At 44.4% G+C, this 25,844-nt stretch overlaps 1 protein-coding gene across 2 annotated transcripts; it reads right to left on the bottom strand.

Moving 5' to 3' along the window:
- Positions 1-23,897, bottom strand: PPRC1 (PPARG related coactivator 1). 2 transcript variants are annotated; one of them, XM_061636255.1, is made up of 14 exons: positions 23,689-23,897; positions 15,146-15,286; positions 13,855-14,007; positions 12,728-12,829; positions 9,302-12,182; positions 8,990-9,043; positions 8,362-8,422; positions 8,076-8,143; positions 6,595-7,456; positions 3,654-3,800; positions 2,746-2,812; positions 1,193-1,314; positions 856-1,007; positions 1-391 (listed from the first exon to the last, which is right to left on the bottom strand). In XM_061636255.1, the coding sequence occupies exons 1-14, from the start codon at positions 23,794-23,796 to the stop codon at positions 288-290; spliced, it is 5,022 nt and encodes a 1,673-aa protein (XP_061492239.1). In that variant the 5' UTR covers positions 23,797-23,897; the 3' UTR covers positions 1-287. The 2 variants fall into 2 exon arrangements, with proteins under 2 accessions (XP_061492239.1, XP_061492240.1); XM_061636256.1 differs by lacking the exon at positions 23,689-23,897 and adding an exon at positions 23,467-23,648.
- Positions 23,898-25,844: the final 1,947 nt, after the last annotated feature.

The raw sequence follows: 25,844 nt of genomic DNA, 5'->3' as shown, positions 1-25,844 counted from the left end.
TCTATGATTAGAGTTTATTGTCTGCATAGTGATTCAGTGGACTGAAGGTGGTTGGTGTTATTTTCCCATTCCTGTCCCCACTGTTAGAGAAGTGCGCTTCCCTTAAGCAGTCCCTAAAAAACCAGTCAGAATAAAAATTGTTTATGGGATTTTTTGTCACATTTCCTTACAAAACCACGCTGGACATAGCAGCTAGGCCTGGGGGGCACCTGCCCCTGCAGCCAATCTGAGGTAAGGCTGGTGAAGGCAGAAGCCTACTGGGCAAAATGAGCCCAAGAGAGCCAGCGTTACCTCCGCAGACTCCGCTGAGCCTGCTTCAATAAGGTGTCGAAGTCAAGAGAGTCAAATTTGCTCTTCACAGGAACAGGCTCAAAGTCATCTCGGTTTGAGTCTGAAAAACACAAGGGCAGTCATCAATTAGTCAACTTGAACCAGCAACCAGATATGCATGCTAAAATGGAAAGGCTGGCTAGCCCTCTTTCTGCTCACCACCCCATGCACTGCCCAGTCCCAAGGACACTCTAGAATCAGTAACTCCAACCTCCTCCACTTCTCTCTTTTCCTCTGTGTCTCATACTTACACAACTTGGGGCCACAAGACAAAAATCAGTGCCAGGGTGGTCAAACCCCAACTCCCAATATACTCAAGGCCAATCTTCCATTGGTGTGTTGGGAATCACCTCAATGCAGGACCAGCAACACAAGAATCATGAGATCAGCAAGAATGAAATTAAGTAGGGGCTGATCTGCACAAAAAGGTGCCTATGGCATGGATACTCTTGCCCACTCATTGCCCCAGAGAATGTTCATGGTTACTCACATTTACCCATGGTCACGTAATCTCCATGAACTCACCCAAGTCGACATAGTTCCTTTTACAGAACTGCCGGCGTCCTCCAAAGCACAGGTCAAAGGGCTGCTCATCAGGGCGACACAGTGTATGCCCATCCTCTATAGCAGCAAAGGCATCTTCAGCATAGCGGTATGTCACAAAGCCATAATTATCCCTACCAGACAGGAAGGGAAAGCTGTTAAGATTCTACACATGGAACATGCCCAGTTGGGGACAAAGGGAAGGGAGAGAAGAAAAAGGAGGGGGGGGGGAATAGGCTACATGCTCCAAAACCTCACATTCCATTTTTCCCTCTTCCCATTAGCAGGCTGCCCAAAGGAAGGCTGGATCCTCTCTTACCCCTGCTCCCGGAAGTGCAGTGTGCAAGCCTCAATGGCCCCAAACACGGAAAAACGGTGTCGCAGCTCTGAACGGGTCATCCTGCTGGGGATCTTCCCAATGAAGACAACACGACGTTCTTCCTACACACATAATTGAAAGAGAGAGAAGGGGGAGAACTCTGCCACAGAACTGAGAATACAGCCATCTTCCTCTTGCCAATCCACTCACCCCAACAAGAACACTCATCACAGGCTACCTTTTTCAAAGAAATATATACCACCCCCTTGCTTATTTGTGTGAACCATGTATGGGGTCATGGCCCTCAGGATGCTGATGGACAACATCTCCTATCATCTCTGAGCACTGGCCATTCAACAGTAACATTTGGAGAACCAGAGATTCCCCACCCCAATGCAAGGGGCTAATAGACAAGTATTTGTTCTAAACCTTCCCAGGATGCCTCAGTGAACCACCGAGAGGCAGTCTACTTCTTCTCTGGAAAGTGAAGTACAGGAGAATTCTGGGACAGGCTCACATGACCTGAACCGAATGTGAATGTTACACCAATCATGACCTTCTGCCCTGAACAGAAGTAAAGCATGTCCTTCTGTTTAACTACTATATGAGTAACCACCACTATTTACCTTTGGTTCATGCAAATACAGCTTCAACTTCTAATGGAAAATGCTCCAGACTGATACCTCACCTGGAAGCCTGTCTGAAAGACTAAGATAGTGTCTGGTGTTCCTCAAGGGAAGGAAAAAAGCCCAAATAGGTACATATTTCCCAAGGTACCTCAAGGGTACGTGGGCAGACAGATAAGGCTGGAGGTGTTAGTACTTCACACCGGACAAATTAAAGTACCACACCCAGGACAATCCAAATTCTGCAGCCTGTATACATTTTGCAAGTTCAGCAAATCTGTATTTTTATTTTTACTTTACTATTATTATTATTATTATTTGCAATTTCATATTTCTTATTCTGGTTTTGCTCGCCACTAGAGGGGCTAGGACAATACTTGACATACAAAGTCTAGATCAGGCACCTCTCTGGCTTCTGAGTTTTTAGCAGACATAGCCCACATACTGTCAATATTATCTTTACAACTAAAGTGGTAGAAACTTGCTTTTTAAAAATAGAGCAACAGATGGCATTCAGTACTAGTCCTACTCAAAATTCATTCATTCATACATAACTAACTTAGTTCATTAATTTTAGTGGGTCTACTCTGAGTAGGACTTAGTTAAATACAACCCAATGAAAGCAGAGATTCTCTAGAAAACTGGATTATGTGCCCATGACCACATTCTGTTCTTTGGCAGAATTGTGGTATACCCAGGACAAAGTTCATTTACACCTGAACAGGCTAACCTCTCTTTGTATGGGCCAATCAACAAGGCAGAGCTGCCTGCTTCTGGGAAAACGGCTTAACAACATTAGGCCTAAGGCAGCACATCAATTCCAGAGGAGGGAAGCTGTGCAAGAGAGCCTTAAATGGCAACATTTAAGGCAGCCCCTGTAAGGTAGCTGTCCTTCCCAGAATACTACTATGCCCCTGAAATACTCACTATTGCACGCTCTTTGTATCTGATTTTCTGCCTTTGGTAACGCTCACGGGAACTGTTGGAATCATATCTGTGAGTTTTTCAAAAAAGAGCAACAAAAAGTGAAAAAAGTGAAATGGTAGCAAATAGAAAGGAGCAGACTGATGCTTTACTTAGGGGGATATACCCATCATCTCCTAAATGTAGCTCTTGGGGAAGAATGAGACACTCTAGCCTGCAAGAAGCTTCCAAGGAAAGGAGGAAGATGCACAGTCCTGGTTGGAGAAGTGGGTAGGGCAAGGAGGCTCCATGGAAAAAGAAAACTAGAGGTACAGGCGTAACTGGGGCCCACTCAATGCCTTGAATGGGCAGTATAAACTAAAGTCCACACGCACACAGAAATAGCAGCTTGGCACTGAGTTGATACAGTGGCCAGAATATAGGCCTGACCTAGGAAACCTAGGCTGAAATTCAGCTACAAAGCTCAATGGAAAAGTCACAGCCCATTCTATCGCATGCAGTTGCTGAGAGGCTAAAAGTACCCCTCTGAGGTCGTTGGAGGAAGGGCAGGATACAAAAGTAGCAAGAAATGACAGAATATGTGAGAAGGGCTGATAGTTTGAAGAAAGGAGACTATGAAACCAAGTAACAAGGAAATCCCTTAGCAGCTAAAGAGCACAAAAAGTGCTATTTAAGGCAAATTGAGTTTTATGGTACAATGAAAATGAAGCCATATATTGTACCAAAAAATGAAATGATTTAAAGCTTTGTTCACCATTTAAAGAAAATATGGAGAGAGAAAAAAATTCGAACTTTACTTCAATGCTAGGGAGTTTGCTAAGGGAGGGTGGGGGAAATAGGATTATACATTCCACTATCCAACAGAACAAGCACAAGTACAGCAAGAATAAAATGCAGCATAATTGTCTCACCGTTTCCTGCAGCTACTCCTGCGTGGAGAGGGGGAGCGGGAGGATGATCCTGACACGTAGGAGGAGCATGAGGAAGATCGGGACCTGCCCCTTGATCGGCTCCATGAGCTATCACAAGAAGAGGAGCTGGAACTTCGCGAACAACATCTAGGGTAAAGGAAGAAGCCTAATGAGACCAACTGCTGCACACATTGTGTATCCATGGATGTGCATGAAAACACAAACAGCTGCTCTTCTGAGTAACCAACTTGTGAAACATGCCTGCATAGGGAGCTTCAGCATGCCATCTCTCCCAAAGAACAAAGAGTTCCCAAGACTCCTAGTTAGGTAGAAAACTTTGTGACCGAACAGATTGTGATACCTGTCTTCATTTGCAAAGGTCTATCCAAAACATATTGTTCAAATGTTTACCCTAAAGCATGTTCAAGATGCTTTTAAACTTTCTTAATTTAATAAATTTCTAGTACAAGAAGTTTGGAAAACAGCAGTACTAGAACTACCTGTTGAGTCATGGCATTAAGAAAGGCAGGCCATTTTCATATAACATGGTATAAATTGAGTTTGCATCTTCTGAGGATGCTATATGTAAACCACCATCCACACATGGACATTTATGGAGAACTGTACTGGGTTGACAGATTTACCAGCAACTCAACTCTGCAACAGACTTTTTTACTTCAACTTTATTTTGAGCTCTCATATTGTGTATGCTTGTTTCTTTTCTGGTTGTGTTTCGTTTGATGTTTGCATTTCTTTTTCCAAAAACTCAATAAAAATATATTTTTTAAAAAGATGCTTTTACACATTCTATAAAGGGATTATAGCTTAGTGGCAGAGCATATGTTTTGCATACACAAGGTCCTGGGTTCAGTTTCTAGCATCTTAAGTTAAAAGAAATCTGCTCAAAACCTTGGAGAGCCATTGTGAGAATAGACAGTATTGAGTTAGCTGGACAAATAGTCTGACCTGGGATATGGCAGCTTCCTATGTTCAAGAAATAACTTGCTGCCGACAGTAAAAATGAAGGATGTGCAGAGCGAAATTAGTTAATTGCAGCACAGCTATTTTATCTCCACAGTACATGAAATACCCAGAGTACTGCAGGTGACCAGGTCACTGTATTCTACCACAAATCAGAAAACCCAAGTTCTGCATGGGATAACTTCAATTTCTGTACTTGGTGTGTATTGTGCAAGTTAAGACTTTCATATATATAAATATATATTTCCCTCCCCTTAAATATTAGACAGGCACCATCTCTGTTATCTTCTCAGCGCCTACTGAAGACCTTCCTCTTTCAACAAGCCTTTTAACGAGAGACCTTATCCCAGTCTGGGTCTGTGCTGGAATTCCTTTAATGTTTTTAAAGCTGTTGTAAAGATGCTTTGTTTTAATATGTTTTTAAAGCTGTTTTTAAAGATGCTTTGTTTTAATATGTTTTAAAGATGTTCTTAATTATGTTTTAATATGTTGTAAAGTCTTTTGTTTTAAAGATGTTTTAGAATATTTTCAGTGTTTTTGTTTGCCACCCTGGGCTCCTTCTAGGAGGAAGGCGGGATATAAATTTAATAAATAAGATCGTGTCTCCCTCTATGAACCTATCCGGACTCTAAGATCATCTGGTGAGACCTTACTCACTATTCCATCTTTTCCGCAAGTTCTTCTTGCGAAAACACAGAATAGGGCTTTTTCGCTGGCTGCCCCCAGATTGTGGAACTCCCTCCCCAGTGAGGTTCGATTGGCCCCTTCGCTTTTGTCTTTTCGTGCCCAGGTGAAGACTGTTTTATTTAGACGAGCTTTTAATTGAAATTGATAAATATTTTTTTCTTCATTTTTAATCATTTTAAACGTCTTAATCTGTATGATTACTGTTTTAATTGTTTATGGTTCTTAATTGTAAGCCGCCCTGAGTTCTACGGAAGTAGGGCGGGGTATAAATATTATAAATAATAAATAAAATAATATTTATCTCCAGCAATTGGTCTTAATTCATTTGGTTACAGTTTCTCTAGGCAGTAAGGAAAGACCGTATGTTGAGCATCAGCTAGCCAGTGACTGTGGCCACCTATACCATTGTGTGGTGAACCCATCCACTCTCCAACCATCTACTCCAAAGGCCAGCATGGGTCTTGAACACACTTTCACAGATAGTTAGAATTTCAGGCCCAGCTAGTTTCCCTCTCTCTCTGTAATACGTTTATGTGCATTCCCTGGTATCTTCAGTGAATATATCAGCTGAGGCTTGGTCACTGGCAGCTGCCTCAACTAGCATACCATGTCATTAGACAGAAAAGCGATGGAAAGAAGCAGAGACTTAATGGGCCAGTTGAAAAGAGTTAGCAGGCCCGATATGGCCTATAGATTGCCAGTCCTAGGATAGGAATAGTCCTCATGTTACATCTCTACCAAAAGAATATCAGAGTTGTGGCCCGCTGTATTAGGAGCCAAGCAAATACAGAGATAGAACAACAAAATGGGTGCTAGGCACACACAATACTGCCTCCAAAGTAATACAAGAAGCAAGCTGAAAGGTTCAGTCTAGAAACTGCTCTGAAGAGAACCAGGTGAACATGCCTACTCAGTGCAAGAGCCTAGGCCTTGCTAAGCTATGAAAGGGCTGGGCTATCTCCAAGGCATTAGGAGGTTTGTAAAGGGTGCAGGGGGCTTCCTCTATACAGATGCAGACTCCATCACAGGTCACGTTCACACAAAATATGCCAACCCATGCCATTCCCAAACCACAAAGTTCAGCCACAACAGCTACTGAAACAGTACTATCCTGAGGTCAAAAGACCACAGGCCTCCATGATGCCAAGCTATAGTTTGTGGAACTAACTGCGTATGATTCCGATGTGTCAGGAACCGAGCTAGCGGCAACCAGGCAATTTGACACTCAAGGTGCTAAGTGTTACTGACGGAAAAGAGAGAATCCATCACTCACCTTCGCCAGCGCTTTGATGGGGGACAGCGATAGCGTGACCGTGATGAGGACGCAGATGAGGAAGAGGAGGAGCAAGAGGAAGAGGAGGAGCTGCTGTCTCCATCAGAGCTGGAGCTGAAGGATCGGCTGGCACGGGTTCGTCTGCCTTTCCAGTGGCCCTGTGGGGAACTGTCTGATTTCTGCCTCCCCCGGTAGCATCGCAAGGAGCGTTTGGAAGCCAGATGCTTCTGCTGAATCTCTTCAGATGGCTGTGACGTTGGTTCTTCTGCATCCCGGCATGGGGATGCCGCCGGAGATAACAGTACAGAGCAGGGATCGTCACTGCCCCTAGCCATAGACCTTGGTGTACTAGTCCGATGGTCCAGTGGCTCTGTGCGTGAGCTTGTGGGTCTGCTGCCTAATAGTGATGATTCTGACATGCCAGGGCTTGAACTAGTGGCAACAGGACTAGAAACTTTGATCTGGCCGTGGCCAGCATCATCAAGGTTAGGAGACTCTTTAGGATTCTGACTGGCAGCAGCCATACTGAGGGTGCCAACATGGTCCAGTCTGCCAGTAGCAGGGAGCTGGTTTGTAGCAGGCTGGCAAGACACTTCTTTTGCCTTGGCGTTGATGGGCTTTATAGTGATATCTGAGTTTTGTTTGACATTCCATTGGGCACCTCCCTTTGGCTGGGTAGCACTGAGCTGACAGTAGTCATGCTCACCGGAGCCTACATGAATTGGGACTGGAGCTCTTCGATGAGGCTTGCCTAAGGATTTCACAAGCCTGGCACCTTTAGGTGACCCAGCCTTTCCCAGCAGTGTGACAGCTGCCAAAGGTTTCCAGAGCTGGTGGGGTGGAGTGGCTGGAGGTGTCAGTCCTGTAGAGGCAGAAAGAGCCCTCAGGAAATGAAGCTGGAACAGGAACCCATGAGCCAAGGAACATGCACAGCACTCCACTCTATTTGGACAACCTGGTAATTCCCCCCACCCAGCAAAATGAGTCCACTTGCTAACTGTGATCCAGACAATTGGCCTTGTTGTCTCTTCTAGATGACAGATTTGGATGGCAGTTGCCAGAGGTAGAAGTTTTTTTCCAGCAATATCCCCAGCAAGTAGCTCAACTTTATAACATCCTCCCAGAAAAGGTTAGGAAGGGTCAAGTATTGCTCTCTTTGTCCCCACCTGTCCCCATCTTTGTCCACACCCGTCCCCATAAGAGCACTCCTTCCTCATCCTGAACACCTGAAATCCCCCCACGCATCCATCTCAGCAAGAACTCAATGGATCATCTCAAAAACACATTTTGGGTTCTTGAGAGACAAGGCAAATTGGTTGTGCTAAAGAGCTTGTCAAGTCCTTCCTCTCCCTTATTTCCCCATCCATCCCACCCCCTGGAGAAAGGCAGCTTCTAATTTCCTGGCGTTTCAGTTTCAGGGAATGTTTTTTGGGGGGGGTCACCTCTCAGTACAGAAGTAGCTCAACTCTAAGAGCCTTCACCTGCAACATTGGTGAGCTCTGGTGCCTGAAGCCGCTCCATCATTTTCTTTTCCCGCTGTGCCTCAGAGCTGAAGAGAGAGAAAAGGCTCATTACACACCGAGTGTCCTACCCAGCACATGGAGCACTGAAGCAATGGGTGCTCCTTAGCAGATTAAGAGGCAACTTATATCCACTCTGGCAAGCAAATTTCTTCAGACATACAGTGCTATTTGCCAACCAAGCTGAAGCCCGGGGGGCAGGGGGAGACGAGCAAGACACCTTGCTAGGGCAGAGTCCTATACTCACCCATCATTCCCTGCAGTCACATTTTCCCTGGACTTTGCCACAATAGGAGCTGCTTCTTTGGCTAAAATAAATAAAGCACATTGTTTGCGAACATTTGTTCTGAACACAGAACTTGCCTTTCTTTTCTGGAGGCCTGGAATGTTTTCACTGAAGTATACATTCACCTAAGCCAGTAAGCTCAGCCTATCCTTATTTTATTTTTAAGTTTACATCTCATCTTTCCCTCCCAGGAGCTCACAGTGGTGTATGTAATTCTTCCCCTCCCCCATTTTATCCTCACAACATCTGCGTGAGGTGACTTATTTATTTATTTAGACGGAGAGACAGCAACTTCATAGCCAAGTGGGGATTTGAACCCTGGTCCCAGGTCCTAGACTGACAGTCTTAACCACAACTCCCACTCTGGCTCTCAGATAGCTCTCTTCATTTCTGCAAGAAGTATTGGTGCACGAGGAAGTCTGAGCTTGGCGGCTACTTCCATACGATACACAACGCAGTCAGGAGTGCTTTGGGGCTGGGAGGTTATCTGTTGAGCCTTTGGGGAACTCCAGGCAAAAAAAACCTTTGATCAAACCTGCCAGCACACAGGTCAGGATGCTCAACCACTTGTCCCAGTTTAACTTCTTACCTTCCATCTTTTCAAATTGCTCTAGCAGGCTGGACAAATCAGAGGCCTCAATTCCTGAGGAGACAAAAAGGATAATATCAGTCCATTACGCACACTTGTTGGTGCTTTATGACTTCTCATTAGAAGGTTCACTGGGTAGGGCTGTGGTCAGAGAAGACAGACTCCAGCTAACCTAGCAGATAACGGCTACCCCAGAGCTATGCCTACCAGTCTGGGGACCCATGACTGAGGGTGACCCTCGCCCTGTCAGTGACAACCTTCTTGGGTCATGGATGCCAGGTAACCCCCATCCTCAGTAGCACAGTCACTCACCAATCTCACTGATAAATGCTTGAACGATATCCTTATTGCGGCTGCGCTGAGCAATGCTGATGAGAGGCTGGTATTTCCACATATGTGTTGGTCTCTTGGAAAGCTGGGAAGTTTCATGCGCCTTCTGGGGAGCTGCTGATGCTGGAGAAGTAGAAACTGTTGGGGCAGCTTCCATGGCATCTGTCTCCACTGAAGTTGGCACCATTAGCTTTTCTGCCATCAAGGCAGCAGGGAGGGAAGGCCGTTCCTCTTCTTGTGGCCAGGAAACAGCAGAAGCCTCTTTGGAACTCAGAGCTGCAGCAGGTATAGTAAAGGTCTTCTCCATAGGGCCAGAGAGTGCAAGGGTTTTCCCTGCAGGCTGTTGTAGAGCACACAGAAAGGAGGGCTCTTCTAAGGACTTCAGTGGGCCATCAGCCTCCCTGGCATGCTGGGAAGGCGGCACAGAAGGAGGCTCCCCTAAGGACTGGGGGATGGAGCTGTTCCTGATTGGCTGAGTCAGTGTTGTTTCCCGTGAAGACTCAACAATTGATGGAGAAGGCAGCTTCCCCAGGGGCTGAAAGCTGCTTGAAGTCACCTCGGCTTTGGACTCGGCAGCCGAGGACTGTGCTTGCCTCCTTGGGTCAGACACTCTTCTGGGGGCAGCCTTGACTGCAGAAGGGACTTGCACCTGGGACTCTTGGGCAGGTAGGCCTAGCTTCTCACTGGCTGTCAGGCTTTGCACTCTGAAGTGAGATGGCTCTGGCATCAGAGCTGTACTCTGTTGGCCAAGTGACCCTTCTGAACAACACAGGGCAGGTAAATGGCTAGCTGAGGGGCTCTGCGTAAGAGCTCCCTGATCCCCATAAGGAACAGGCAACATTGGAGGCGGTGGCACTGGGATACCTGGCCAGTAAGGTGGCAGTGGAGCCCACTCTACAGAGCTATAAGGGGGGGCTGGGGCAAAAGGAGGCAAGGGAATGGGTGGAGGAGGCCAGGTCAGAGGGGGCACAGGAGGAATCGCATGGAAGACAGGAGGGCGAGCCTCGGCAGCAAGAAGCGGAGGTGGCAAGCTTTGGTAGCTGGTAGGCAGAGCGGCAAAAGGAGGCCAGGATGGCTGAGCTGGTGGTGAGCTCAAGATGTATGAATCAGGAGGGGCTGGAAGGAAAGCCCCCGGGGCTGATGGTAGGTAAGGTGGGGGCAGCATTGAGGGAACCTGCATCCCAACAGGGGGAAAGGCACCTACTTTACTAGGCAGAGGGGAGATAGCAGGGATGGGAGCAGAAGGAGCAGTGCTCACACTGCCAGGCTGCAAAGGAAGAACAAATCTTGGTGCAGGATTTGCTGCTGGAGCCGGCACAGAGAGAGGTGTGGGACTTGCTTTGTCAGCTGGGGCAGGAGCAGCAGAGGAGCATGCAGGCTTTTTGGACTCCTTTGCCACAGCAACGCTGGTGGGCAGTGGAGGGACCAGGCAAGGAAGGTCAGCCAACTCAGTGGGGAGTTCAGGGAGACTGGGCCACTTGCTGGCACTCTGGTTCTCTGTGCCGCTCCTGGAGCCCCCATCCCTAGGCTGGTGCTGCTGCCGGCGCTGCCTGTACTCACTCAGGCTCAGAGGCCTGGGCTTCACTTCTTTTGGGGGGCAGCTGATGTCCTCATTGCCAGCGCAAAGGGGACTCCTTGGATGCTGCCTTTCTAGGTCTCCAGTGCTGCTGGGGAGTTGCTGGGAAGGTTCTGAGCCAGCCATCTCATTTGCCAGCAAGATGGGCTCCCTCTGCACATCTCCTTCATCTGGAGGCAGTGAGGCGGCACTGCCCTGGAGCTGAGGAGACGGCTGTTCCTCTGTGCATGGAAAACTTGACACAAGTGAGTTTGGGGGCACTAGCTCACACTGCAACAATTCGTCCATCTCAGTGTCCAGTCTTTCCACTGCCTGGGATTCTTGGTCTGGGAGCAACTCATCCTGACCTTGCCCTCCAGCTTTCTCCAGCTGCTTCTGTGGCACAGGGTTGCTTGGCTTAGTCCCAGTTTGATCTTCAGTACAGGCAGAAGTCAGCCTGCAGTTTACGACCTCTTTGATCCACTTTGACTTCTTGTTGGATTTTTTCCTCTTTTTGGTGTGTAACCGGCCTTTCTCCAAGGCACTGACTTTTATGTTTTTGGGTGCAGCTGGGCCAGGCTGAGAGCTACTTTCTTGATCAACATCTGATTTCTTAGCTTTCACTTCAGCTCCTGAATGAGCATCTTCAATCCCTTGGAGGGCAGCGCTGCCTATCCCTTCAGCCTGTTTGTCCAAGTCGAGCTCTCTCTCTAGGCCTGCAGTCTTGGTGTTGTCTTCAGGTAATCGTTTTTCCAGGGCAGTGACCGAGAGTCCTGCCTCTTTGTCCACGTGGCCAGTTGTGCAGTTGCTATCAATTCTGCACAGAAGCTCCGCCTCCATATTCTGCAGGACCACAGGGATCTCCATGCATTCTCCACCCTCAGACACTACCTCCAAGACAACTGGGCCATCAAGGAGCTCCTTGGCAAGGGGTTGGCTGTTAGGACTCAGGCACACAGTGAAGGTGGGTTGGCAGTAAGGGTGCATTGATCTCACCAGCTCACTGAGGGAGATGCTCTCTGGGGCAATGACACAGAGACCGTTGCTTGCAGCTGGGTCCAGCTCAACCTCCTTTGTTGTTGATGCCACAGGGATCTCCTTCACACCTGTCCCAAAAGCCTGCCTGCTGCTTGTTGCCACGGCTTCCTCCTCCTCCTCCTCCTCCCCATCACTGCGTTGCAGCACAGGTGGCTCTCGTTCCTTATGCCTAAACAGCCTCCGTTTGTTGCTTGGTTTCTTTGAAGTAGCTGAATCCTTGGGACAACTTGGAGAGAGTGCCAAGGGGAGGTTGGCAGTGCAGGCTTCAGCCTGGAGGAGAGACAGGAAATAGTTTATGCAATAAATCTTGCTGCAGGTGTCCAAGGTATTGCTTGGGGGGCATTTCTGACCCCTTTGTTATCTTACCAAAGGATGCTTAAAAACACAGCTACTGACTTGGAAGTTGAAATAGTTCCACTGCTAGAATTGTATTAATCTCTTAGGGTTGCCAGGTCATCACCCAAGGAATGTTTTTATACATTTATTTATTAAAAGCCTTTTTAAAGGCACTTGTGCCTTTAATAGCTACGATGCAAGGAGCAGTCAGGCAAGCGATATTTCTTCCATTTTTTAAGTTCTGTGGTGGCAGAGGCTGCCCTTACTTAAACTGGGCTCCTTCCGGGAGAAAGGGCGGGATATAAATTAAATAAATAAATAATAAACTCTTGCTGAGCCAGAACTCAGTTCCCCTCTATGCAGCCCCCCAATCCAGAAGAGCACATACTAAAGAGGGCTTTAAATAATCCTGATACAAGGCAGATACTTGCAGGGATATATAAACTGCACAACACACTCATTTGGTTGCACCATCTCACCTTCTCTGTCACAACAGAGCAAAGTCTAGGATCCTTGAAGTCCTCTATGGTGCAAACGTCTTGCTCAGTGGGTGTCACAGACAAGCTGAGAAACCTCTGAAACTGACAGAAAGAGAGCAGTTTGGAACCCGGGGGTAAATTCAACTACATCAGGAGATAAGCACCACGCTCTCATTTTAACAATGCAAGCTGAGCTTTGCAAGATAGCAGCCAACACAAGCTTGGGATACACAGATTGAAGGACCCCACAAGGTCATTCAAGGTTCCTGAAGGCACATTTAGCATCTCTGCTTATCTTCAGACAACTGCAAAAGAGCTCTCTTTCACACCACCTAGCCATCACTTTACACCACAACCTAGTGACTGGCTGAACATGCCCACCAGAGGGCACTGTGATTCTGCAGAGTTCATGTATTAGTTCGTGTGCTAGTCCCATTACTTTTTGGAGTAATTTTGAAGAGGGATCCCTACCAGGGTTTTCTAAATGCATGTACATATATATATCTGCCAAAAAGAAGCAGCTGTGTCTTAGCCAATAGAAAATGATGTCACTGTCAATAGCAAAAAAGATGTGACTGTCAAAGGAAGCTTCATCAAATGCAGATTGAGATGAGATCACAGGTGAATAGAAGGCCCTGCAGAACTTACATAATGGTGACAAGTATTATCTTCGACCTGTGACATAGTCCATGAGAAAACCAAATACTAGCAACCAAGATGCTGTTGCTCATGCATTACTAGCATGACAACAATAAGCTGGGAAATCCAAGAGCTGAATCCAAAATACCAAGCGGCATGCATGCGGAGCCTATAGGGGGAGTTTCAAGCTGGAGGAAGGGGAGGATGGGGTCACTCACACCCCCGTCTCCTTTGGATGGAGGAAAATATACTCATTAACTTAGTACAAACTAGGTGAGACAAGCCCTGCTGTTGTGCAATCAATCCATGGTATCACAAGGCCAGAGTGAAGGTTACATTAGATTCTGTCAAACTGACATTTTAATATTAACCTCATCAGCAACGAGCTGCAATTTAAAAGGGGGCTATGCCATTGCGGTTACTTGGTATTTAACTGACCACACTAGAGAAGGCTAGGAAAATCTTCTGTCCCATACACTATATCATACCGAAGAATTATCACGTTCCCTAGGTGATGTCAGCAATTCAGAGTCAGGAATGGTGTCAAATGGAGAGAGAGACTCATCATCAGTGCTGTCCAAAATCTCTGTGATTGCAGTCAATAGGGAAAGTTCATTCTCTGCATCCATGCGACCTTTCGTCTGTTGTTAGGAGGAGAGACAAATCAGATCTGAAAAAGCCACTCCGTTTATAAACACAACACAGGGATGGCCGAGTTAGTTTTACAAGTGGGCAGTCCAAGAAAGAAAAAGGCAGTTCTGCTGATGACTAAACTTACTGACAAACAGACTTAATTCCTTGAAACCTACATGAAAAAAGAAATCAAGTAAACAAGCTTTGGAGGTCAAGGAATGGAATGGTAGCATGAGACTGCTGTTAACTCAAACCAAATCAGAACTGCAAGTTGAGGGAACAGTAATAAGACACCTTCACATCCAAATACACCCTGAATTATTTGGACTATTGAACATAGAAGCCAGAAACATCTGGCCAAATCTTTAGCACCTACAGCCTTTTTAACTTGTTCTGCAAGTACAGCAATTGATTAAATGATATCAATATATAGCCATTATTCTGCTTCTCCTGGCCCCCAATGATGATTTGCCAAGAACCAACTGAGAATATGTGGGCAAGCACCAAGCCAGATTCAATTGCTGAGGGGTTGTTTTTTTTAATGTACTAGTAAGGCCAAGCTATAGCGCCAAAAGGAAGCACCACTGGCTTCTACTCCCTCTTGGGAATCATTAAGCTCATTACATTAATGTTTAGAATTACTAGCCCTTATGGATGCTGAGAAAATTGGGGAATGGGGGAAAAGAGAATCAGACCATCACTAACATTTGTTCAAGACTGAAACTAAATGAGAATTTATTAATACAATGTATCAGTTGCTCAGCAACAAAAGTTATCTGGGCAATGTACAAAAATAATAGTTTAAAATACAAAGTAAAAACAAATTAAAATCGGACAAATTAAAAGCTTTAAGTCTTTTGATGGCCAAGCAAACAGACTTCTGCACCTCACGTAACTCCCCAACAACCTCTTTGCGAAAAGCTCAAAATGATACACAATCACAAAATCATGCAATCTCATGAAAGCAGATAAAATTGCAGCAGATTTGCATAGTTCACAATATGTATGCTAAGAACAAAAACCAGAACATGTATTTTCCTGGTTTTGGGTTTTCACACAGCCCCACCTGTGACAGGCTGCCATGCCAAGGAGCTCCTAAAGCAGTTAAGATGCTATTCAGTTCTGAGTACATAGCGTACACTATACCTCAGTCAGACTGCTGAAATCCTCAATGATGGAGATGACAGAAGAGTCTAAGTAGTCCTGCATCGTTTCCAGAAACTCTCCAGCTTCAAGGATGGTTTCTGCCTCCAATGATGTCAAATGCAAATCCTCTGTCAATAGGTACTGGGGTGGGAGAGCAAGAGCAGGAGATGAGAAGGATAGAGAAAGCAGCTTGAAGGGCAGTATAAATGGATCAAGCATCACCTGCTAGGCACAGGTTAGATCTTTCCTAAAAGTTTATTCTAACTGATGTTATTTGCAACAGTCTAACCAATGAGGTGTAGCCTTTAGACAAGGTAAACTAGCCTCACCAATTCCTTCTCCTCTCCCAACTCCCAAGTACCGCTGAGAAGCCCAGGCTGGATAATGAAGTGCTTGCTGTGTTGTGCACAAGAGCAGCAGAGGCAGGATAGTTTGGTACCAGCCACATATGTATATCTCAGTTTCTGATCTGGGAGTGTCAACAAAATTTCTACATTGCTTCTTCAGACCAAAAACCTTTAAGATCCCAGGCTATGCTCTGAAGGCACATAAGGCCAGCACCCTGCTGAAGCTAAGCAGGGTCAGGTGTGGTCAGTGCCTGGATGGGAGACCGCCTGGGAACCATATGTAAGCCGCCTTGGGTTTCTATCATGAAAAAGAAAGTTGGGGCATAAATGAAACAAACAAATAAATAAATAAATAAATAAGTGGTTTACAAAATACAATCTAAATCATTCATTAAAACACCAACAAAAGCAAACATTAAGAACAAGTTACATGAAAATTGAAAACATAAAATGAAATCAGCAATTTTAAAACAATTATCCTTACTAAAATTGCATGCCTGGGTAGGCTCACTGAAACAAAAAGGTTTTTAGCAGTCACCAAAAACAATCCAGTGAAGACATCTACCTAATATTAATGGGCAGGGAGCTCCAAAGAGTGGGTGCTGCCACACTAAAAGATCGATTTCTTGCAAGTATGGAACAAACATCATGTGGCACCTGCTAAAGTACCAGTTCCACAGATCTAAGTAGGTGAGTGGACACATATGGGGTGAAGCGATCCTTCAAATAAAGTGGTCCCAAGCTATTGAAGGCTTTATATACTAATAGTAGCTTGCCATATTCATGTAAGGCCAGCCAATAACATTGTTTTTTCAAGTGTTACAGAGTAGTTACTTGCAAGGAATGCTTTAAAACTGGAAGACTTAGATTTTTGGGGTTGAGAGAAGCAACACTGCATTTCTAAGGCAGAGAAGACTTACCTTTCTGCAGTCTTGAAGAACCTCAGGGAAGCAAAGATCACCAAGGCTACAAGTGCAAGCCTTAGCCCTTTTCATCCAAGAAACTCTAGAATCCTGCCTCCAAGTAAGCTCAAGCATGATGCAAATAAATGACACTAATAACTTATCAGACAAACTTATCAGTCTGAGAGCAATCTTGCCTTACTATCCACAGCTGTGGTGTGCCAGTGGCTCTCCCCAGTTGCTGTTAAATATCCCACAACATGGCATTTTCAAAAGTCATCACATGAGTCACCACACCACAAACTAGAATTTATTGTTTATTTATTATTTGATTTATATCCTGCCCTTCCTCCCAGCAGGAGCCCAGGGCAGCTTTAGAATACTAAAGAGCAATGTGAAGCTACAAAATAAGGCACAATGTACAGTTGCTGATGCAGGCAACAGGTCATGCACTGTACAAAATGCCTGCTTTTGAGCAACAGACCCTCAAACATTTTAACCAATGGCAACTGCAAGATTAGCAAATGACCACTGAAATATTGAGGGGACATTTACAGAATAGGATCACCATGCTGAACTCTTGATTGGTTCTCAAGGGCTAGAAGTAGTGAGAAAAGACCTCAAGATGCTGCACAGGAATAGTCACTGCAAACAGCTTGCTTAAACAAGGAAAAGTATTTGGAGGTAAAATCTAAGCTGGAAGGAAGTAGTGAGAAAGTAGCTCTTTAGTGCTCTCGTCTGTTTCTACACTGCAGCTTCTAAAAAAGTAAATTAACAATGAGGCAGCATTCCCTCTCTGAGTCAGCAGCAAAAAAGCATGCATGATCTCTGGAAGGAGCCACCCATTCTGGCCTGAGAGATGTTTTCTGGCTGAGAACCAACACAACCTGCTGACTGGCAAAGCCTGCCTTCCCTGCTGGTTCTGACAGATGGAGATGATGGGAATTCCAGATTCTAAGGCTATCTGTCCGCTAACCTTCAGGAAGATATAACTGCAAGAGAACTTGATAAACAAAGTTATCCGAAAGGGAGACCATGAATGGGTTACAGCAGGTGTGGGATACCTTTGAACCTTTGAATCTCCAGATGTTGTTGGACTCTGACTCCCATTAGTCCCAGCCAGCATGGCCAAAGGTCAGGGATGGTGCAACCTACAGTCCAGAAAGATCTGGGGCACTGATGTTCAACTGGTGGGTCAAGACCCACTACTGGGTCACACCCTGAACTCAGGTGGGTCATAACAGCAACACTACCTCTATACAAATACAATACAAGAAATACAATAAAAGAAATTAGTCCACAAATGCACGTTTGAGTTAAAGGCAGGGCTCAGGATGGAAAAGGTTGAAGACTACTGACTGAGAGGGCCATAGGTTTTCCCAGATTGCAGAAAAAAATAGGCCGACCTCATTCACCACATGAACACTTACAACTTCATTAATGTTCCTTTATTCCTGATAATATCCTCCATGCAGTATATTCCACTGCACTCTAATGCCAGCCAAGGAGCATTTAAAGTCAAACATGTGCACTTTATGGGCAGTGCTGGAACACACTGTACTGCAAACTGCTTTTAGCACATGCATCCAATCTGCTCATAATGGATACTATTGCAGCCTGGCACATCTTCTACAGCAATGAAGAATGCTCCTTAGCCCCTTCCATCAAACTGAAATGGGAACATCAGTATTTTCACATTCAGCTAACAAGTCTTCCACAAGTACCAATTCACAACTCAAGGCTACCAAAGATCTTGGTTCTCACACCAGAGAGGATTTGCTACTATGATGGAACAACTTGGTCAACTTGCAGCAATTAGCCACTTGTTCAGAGTTGCAACCCTTTTCACATAACCAACTTTCTACTATTTAGCTGCACTTTATTAGGCATGCTGGTAAATGTTGTACAATTATCTGTAAACAATGGGTCAACTGAGGGGGGGAGATAGTTTAAAACTAACTCCTCAGGGCAAAGACTTGTTTTTTGTTATGTAACTTTGTTAGGTATCACATAAGTTGATGCAATATAAGAAATAAGAGCTGGAACAAGTAAGTTAATCTGTAGTATAGCTTTTTCTTTTCTTTGTGTGTATAACAAATAACAAAGGTTAACAACTAAGTCACCATGAATAGTGGTCAGTGATCTCAGTCCAAGGTAACTACTGTGAACATGGAAGCTCATACAATGCAATATATGAAGGGCCTCCACTTATTTCAAGGTTCAGAAATTTGTTCACAAATACTCATGCTGACAGTGGTACATTTTTCTTATTTCAGTTAACCTTACTCCAGATGGGCTCCTGGAACAGAAATTGTCAATTTGTCATTCTTTATAGAATTTATGGGACTACAATATACTCTGTATACTATGTATCTTGGGAGGGGGGAGGAGGAGAGGAATTATGGCCCTAGATGCAAAGTCACACAAATGGTTGATCTTCGCAGATATCACAGAGATGCTAAATCTCATCAGCATGTCTGTTATCATTTGACTGTTCTGGTAGCCTAATATGAACCATTTAAAAAAAACAAGAAGTCAAAAACAACTATATATTTCCAATATAGATCATGTTGAAACATATGTAGTCCTTGCTCACAGTAAGATGATACAAAAACAGTCTCATCTTGTTATTTCACAGAAGCAATGCAAGGAGATGCGATGTGTAAAACATTCAGTTTTTCCAAAGATTATACCAATTAGTCATTTTGCCCCACGGAGTTAATGCTTGCTAACCACCAAAGTTCTGTACCTTTCTGTATTGCTCTCACGCCAGTGATTCACTTGTCAAAAATTATTGATTCCAGCCGGCTATATTGGTCTTCAATATACGGGAAACTATTTTCTCATTCACAATCCTAAGGTACAGAGGCCACAGTAGGGGTCTCATCTGTGGTGAGCTAGAAAAAGGACTTCTTTACAGAAAATCAGAATAGAATTGGACTCAATGGCCTTATAGACCCCTTCCAACTCTACTATTCTATGATTCTAGAATGCCTTCTAATTCTGAATACTTTGATCCTATGGCTTCCAGTATTATAACTGCTTCACATCAGGCCATAAATACTTTTCACTATGGCCACTTCTACCTTTTGGAAAAGTAGGTGTAGACTCAGGGATGCATACACCCAAAGCAGACAGCTTCAGGGTGGGGAAAAATGTGCCGAGTTGGTTAGAAAGCAACCATGACGCAAGTTCTAACTCAAAGCACGTTTAACAGCTTCCCTCCCTAGTCATCCATCTTAAATTACTGGGCTTTGTACAGCAGGCTGTAATTACAAGGACTTGGCAGTATGTCATGAATACCTGAGAGCATTCTTTAGTTGATCTCTCAGTCACCAAATTTCTCTGACAGCTTCCCATCTAGTCAGCCAAAATTCTTTTCATACACAGCATCCAGAGTGAAGCTTCGCTGCTGTCCCACATTTTCCACATGGAGTTGTCTGCATAGCAAACTTCTCAAGAGACTGAAAATTCCTTATTATACAGCCACAAGAGTGGCTGTATACTATAGCCAGCATGGATTTTTCACATTCCACCATGTTTAATTGAAAATAACCCCCATGCCATCCTGATGCTTCCCATAAGCTCATTTCAAAACACATTTTTACAAAAGTCATACTCCTGACCTCAGAAACACTTAACAGTCCTCTCGGTTTTCATGGCGATACACAAAACACTCAGAGAGAACCGAGAGTTCAAAGTATAAAACAAGAGGGGGAAAATCCAGACCCCTATTGGGCTTTTTTCTGTCAGTGATCTCATAATTTGTTGAAATTAATTAAAAATCAGCCATGTTCACAGAGTACCTGTAATCCTATTGTTGACCTTGTCCCATACTCTGACCTTCACCTTCTGCAGTTTAAGTTTAAAAAATACATGGCATTTTGACAAATTTGTAGGGCAGTACAATACCTCAGACAGGAGATCAGGTCTCCTGCTCCCCTGGTGCATTCACTATAGCTGCCCAACTTCCCTGCTTTTAAAAGTTTGATAGAAGTATCTGTTGGCTATAGGTATGCTCTTAAACTGCAAAACTATTAGTGAATTGGCTTAAGCTGAGAAATAACCTGGACAAGCACAAGACAGGGGGTGGTATTCAATTAAATAATTGTGCAAGTGCAAGGATTATCACTAGCACAACAGGACTTTCCCCCCTCTCCTCCCGTGTGCGCCCTGCACCATCCCCAAATCTGCTCTGGGAGATTGGGGGAAAACCCAGAACAGATTCAGGGGGCATGCAGGAGGATGTTCCATTGCACAAAGAGAAATTCTTGCGCTAATGGAATGTGCACACCACCACTATAATGAATACATCCTAGGATATTTTCACATGTGGTCAAGCAGAGATGGTCCTAGTCCTGGATCTCTGCTCTAGTCACTGCTACATAACTTCAACTAGCTACTGCTCATATTTTTAAACACACAGCTACAAAAGAACAGGCAATCAACCAACAAAGGCAGAAGCTTTTGGTTGAGGAAGTAGTCTATGATCTTTCTTTGTAGTGTAACGCACTTCAGAAAATGAAAAGTGGTCCCAGCAATATGCAAATAGAGAAAGAACTTCTCAACAGTGATATCAACTCAGATGTCAACTGGATCAGACAGACATCTTTTCTTAGATTCTACGTTATTATGTTCCTTTTCTCCACTGTGGGTTGCACTTATAAACTTCATTTTTATGTTGTTGTAAAGGACACCAATGACTACAAAACAGTTTCCCACCTACAATTAGTAAATTATTGCAGCAAAGCAGATTCCCCATCACTGGGTCTGGGTTGATCATTTATACTATTATGAAGAACTAATCACCAACGGACACCTCAGGAGGTGATTGGTCCCAGTTCTGAAGGTACCTTGATGCTCCCTCAAACTTCTAAGGTCCCTATTCCAAACACCACATTACATAAAGCTAGATTCTCCCCTCCCTCCTTCATGGCTGTAGACCAGGAATGAGAAGATTGTGGCCCTCCAGATGTTGTTGGACTCCCATAACAACATCCAATATTCAGAGACAATGGGAATAGTGGTTCAACAACATCTGGAGAGCCACATGCTGTAAGCAAAGATACAGCAGTTTCAATGACTCACCATGACCCACAAGCTCTTTTTGCCTATGCTACCCAGCCTCTCACGCTGGACAATTCCAGATGTCTCCAGATTTGCTTTCTCCAAAGGGCAAACATACTCCAGTTCTATTCCAATTCAGTGTCCCTTACAAATACACCATTCTTAAGTTGCAATAAACTAGGGTATAGATTATTATACAGTTAAAATGTTAAGACTGGAATGAAGTAGAAGAGAAAAAACAGATTTAAACATAAAAGAAGAATCATTAAGGTTCAGGATCAATAGATCCCCTCCAACCACTGTAAAAATGCCCACATCTGTTCTGAAGCCCAAACTCTAGTGTTGCAGTTCATTTTACAAACTCTGGTGGGATTCTCCTCCCCTCCCCTGTCACTCTATTGAATTTGGTTAGCAGCGCCCGCTGTGGTAATAGGAACATAGGAAATGGTCTTATAACAAGTTAGACCACTGATCTATTTAACTCAGCATTGTCTACATTGACTGGCAGCGACTTCCCAAGATTTCTGACAGGATATGATTGCACTTAGAAAGAATTCACAAGCTTATTGTGCTTATTCTACTGAAAAACTGGATTCAGATATGACTGGAGAATAGCGGCATTACAAACAGAGATAAAATCTTGCCAGGCAAGACAGACACTTCCATAAAGGAACTCACTTACCACTTGTTATGACCCCCACCTCTCCAATTACAATAGGCTGGTAATTTTGCAGTATAATTTATGTTAAATGACTTTTCCTTTACTTCTCCTTGTACAGACACACAAAACAACTTATTTTTGCACTGTGATGGCACAGTCTGCAATTACATGCTTGGTATATTCATCTCATTGTATGGGTGTGGTAGGGAGGAACCTAAATGGAGAAGAACTCTAGCTGGAGTCCCAGCAGACTCTTCTAGTGAAGAAACTGCAAAGCGGCCAGCACACAGATTACTGTTATTTATCACTCCTAATACAAGCATACATTCTTGACTCCCGTAAATGGCTTCTCTCTTAAACCACTTGCTGGAAGCAAAAGCTTTTCTGCAAGTGATCATTAAAAAAAAACCTCTAAGGGTTTACAGGAGTGCTGGCAGAGTCAGATTCAGAGAATGAGAGAAGCTAGTGCATTTGGAGCAGACAGATGCATGCACACAGAGTGCGCCTTCTCTCGCAAGTATTAAAACTGCTGAAAGACAGCATCACCAAATGGGGCTGAACAGGATCAGCAAGTGGGTGGGAAAGAACACACCCAGAAATGAAGGCAGCGAGTAGGAGGGTGTAGCTCAAGGAAGGCAAAAGCATCAGACCTCATTTTTACATAAAAGAACACTTCCCAGTCTGCTGCCTACCCAACATATGAGGCGTGACTCATCCACCACCAGAACAAGAACACCACCAGTTCTAAGCCACACCGGTATGGGTGGAGAAGACACAACGAGCCCCGCCACAAAATGGAAGGGAAGACGTATACACTCAGGATAGGGACCTAACAACCACAAAAAATGGCCCATTTTGAGCCAAAATTGTTCAGAGCGGTGGTGTGGGCATCTCACACTCTAAAGAGATCCATATGTTGCAATTCAGAATGGAAGGAGTCCTCCCTTACCTAAACCCAGACCCCCAGCCTAATAATAAATACTCCAGTTCTCACCCGAAACACGCCCAAACATGTCCCAATGGTTCAGAGACTAGAAGACTCTTGACAAAATCTAACACTAGGACTAGCCCACCTCGGAAACCTCCACTTCACTATCTCCATATCTCGAGGCCCTCCAATAACTTTTTTTTTGGGGGGGAGGGGGGATCCCTGAACTGGAGCCTACCTTACCTAGTTCTGTAAGCCCTACCTTATTTCTTTTTTTTCCAGCACTGTACCGCCATCGAACACCTCGTACCTACCCAACCAGTCTCTCCTGCACTTCCATTCACCATTATCAACTTCACCAAAGCTCAAGCCAAATGCTCCACCGACTGGCACGCGCTATACATTTCCATACATACCCTAAAACCACTCTTCCGAGGCCCCCCGTGCATGCCCAGTTCTAATATCACCCTCTCCCTTCTCGTCTCCCAATCCCAGGGCACCACAACTCCGGTTTCCCGGTCGTGGTGGCCAGTGCCACCTATGCCGGCCACGCCGCCTCCACGTGTCCACCCAGAGCCAGCCCGTTGGAGGGCCTGAATCTCTCAGGCTCACTACCAATGACCAAGCCCGGCCGTTACCTGCGTGGAAGAAAGACCATTGCCCACTATGGGCTCCGAGCCCCCTCGCAGCGGGAGAGTTCCTCCAGCCCCGGCATGTCCCGCACCGCCTCCCCACAGGGCCGCCATCTTGGCACCTCCTCGCAAATAGCTTCAGCAACCCAACCGGCACAGTAGAACTATGTTTCCCAGAAAGCAAAGCGATGAGGAAGTGAGCATTTCTCGCGCGAAGTATGCTGGGAGCTGTTTTCCCTAAAGCATCATGGGCATTGTAGTTTCTTCCGCAGAGAATAGTGCTACGCAAGATCTAACAAATTGATTGACTTGCAGTAATATTGAACATTTACTGAAAGCATTGCTTAATCTTTATATTGCTACAGTTTTTGATATAGTGATTAATAAATTTAACAGAAAAAACTAGTTTTGGAACTTTAGTATGGAGTGTGATGTACAGCTGTTGTAAAGCCTTCGCCTGCTCTGCATCTCAGAACGCAACCACGTTGTTGTTATAAGACCAATTAAAACTGCGTTTTTTTCAGCGGCTTAATTGGAGATTCTATTTCATGCATGAAGCAAACTCTCAAAAGTTGCAGTATTGTTATATTACTATGTTGTTAGCAAACGGGGAAAAAGGTATTTGATGAGGGAAAAGATGTGGAGATCAGTTTTACTGTTTTATACTGTTTAAATTTTTAAATTGTGTTTTAAATTTAAAATTTTATAAGATCTGTTTTAAATTGTATTTGTTTTAATATTTTTAGTTACTGTAAACCGCCCAGAGAGCTTCGGCTATGGGGCGGTATACAAGTATAATAAAATAAATAAATAAATAAATAAAAATTACAGTAACTATCTTTTTAAACCTTTTTTTTTGTAATAGGCCCAAATGCCAAGAACTAAAGTTCAATCAGTCCTTTCCAAGGAGTGAGCCCACTGAACACCGTGAGATTTCAGACGTAGGTCCGACTATACCTACATAGGATTGGGCTGCATGGCACGCTAGGCTGCCTTACTGTTTGGTATCTCTGTACAAAGCAGTGCTAAAATAATTTCTGATCAACTTTCAATTAAATGCTGCATATTCCTTACTCACAGCTGTGAGTTATGTATGCTACTTTTCCTAAGCGAGCGAAAGCAGCCTCTAACAAAACAAATTAGACAATCTTATTACACGATTACAGTAGTACAATAAAACGATTATGCGAAGTAGGAAGACATTTTGCAGTTGGGCACGGGTTTCTGCTTCAGTTCCATCTTAACCGTAGACAACTCGACTTCCGACTCATGATAATAGCTGGCATCACTTGGCCCCGCCTCTTTATGGCCTCATTTTCCCGCGGTTAGAGGCCGGAAGTGCCCGCCCACAACTTTTGCTTCGTGTGTGCTTGGCTTCCATGTGGGCTGCTGTGCTGTTGTTAAGTGGTGATTCAAGTTTAGCTGTAGCTCTGCCAGGAAGGAAGCAGACAGAGACCATGGCGATAATGAAGCCTCGAGGGGGTAATTAGTTTATCGTTCAGCACTCTTAGAACTGCCCGGGCAGGATGCAGAGGCTTGGGCTCAAAGTATTTATACATATCTATTTTCTTTTTTTGCAGTTTATTAACTTAATAAGTATTAACAGTATAATAAGAATAACAAGAGGATCAAAGCATACAAAAGTATAAGATGAATTAATCCACCACATGCCAGTCCTAAATATTTTCATTGGGAGATTCCAATTCTGAACCAAGATTTTCCTTTCCTCCTTTTAAGCTACAAATAAATCAGTGAAAGGATAAAATGTCATTAACAGAAGCAGCAGCACAAACATTCCATTTCAATACAAAATCAAAAATTAACACAACTGCTTATAAAATGTAGACTAGCATGCAGCTCAATGGTAGATCATCTGTTTGCATCTCCAGCTAGCGTTGGGAGTGTCCCCTGCCTAAAATCCTGGACAGCTGCTACTAGTTAGTGCAGACAGTACTGAGCTAAATGAATCAAATGACTGAGTCAATATAAAGCAGCTTCTATGCTCAGTTTAAAGCAGACTGAAACATCCAGGCCCTTAAACCTTGTTTAAATTAGGCAGGGAGAGAGGGAGCCCATTATAAGTCACAGGTGGGCATTCCATAAGATTGGAGCCGTCACAAAAAAGCCTCTATCTCATCCCCACCAACCTGATGCATTTTAAT

This window comes from Rhineura floridana, chromosome 7 (genome assembly GCF_030035675.1).
Source record: "Rhineura floridana isolate rRhiFlo1 chromosome 7, rRhiFlo1.hap2, whole genome shotgun sequence".
Classification (NCBI taxonomy): domain Eukaryota; kingdom Metazoa; phylum Chordata; class Lepidosauria; order Squamata; family Rhineuridae; genus Rhineura; species Rhineura floridana.
This window is presented reverse-complemented; position numbering and strand designations above follow the sequence as displayed.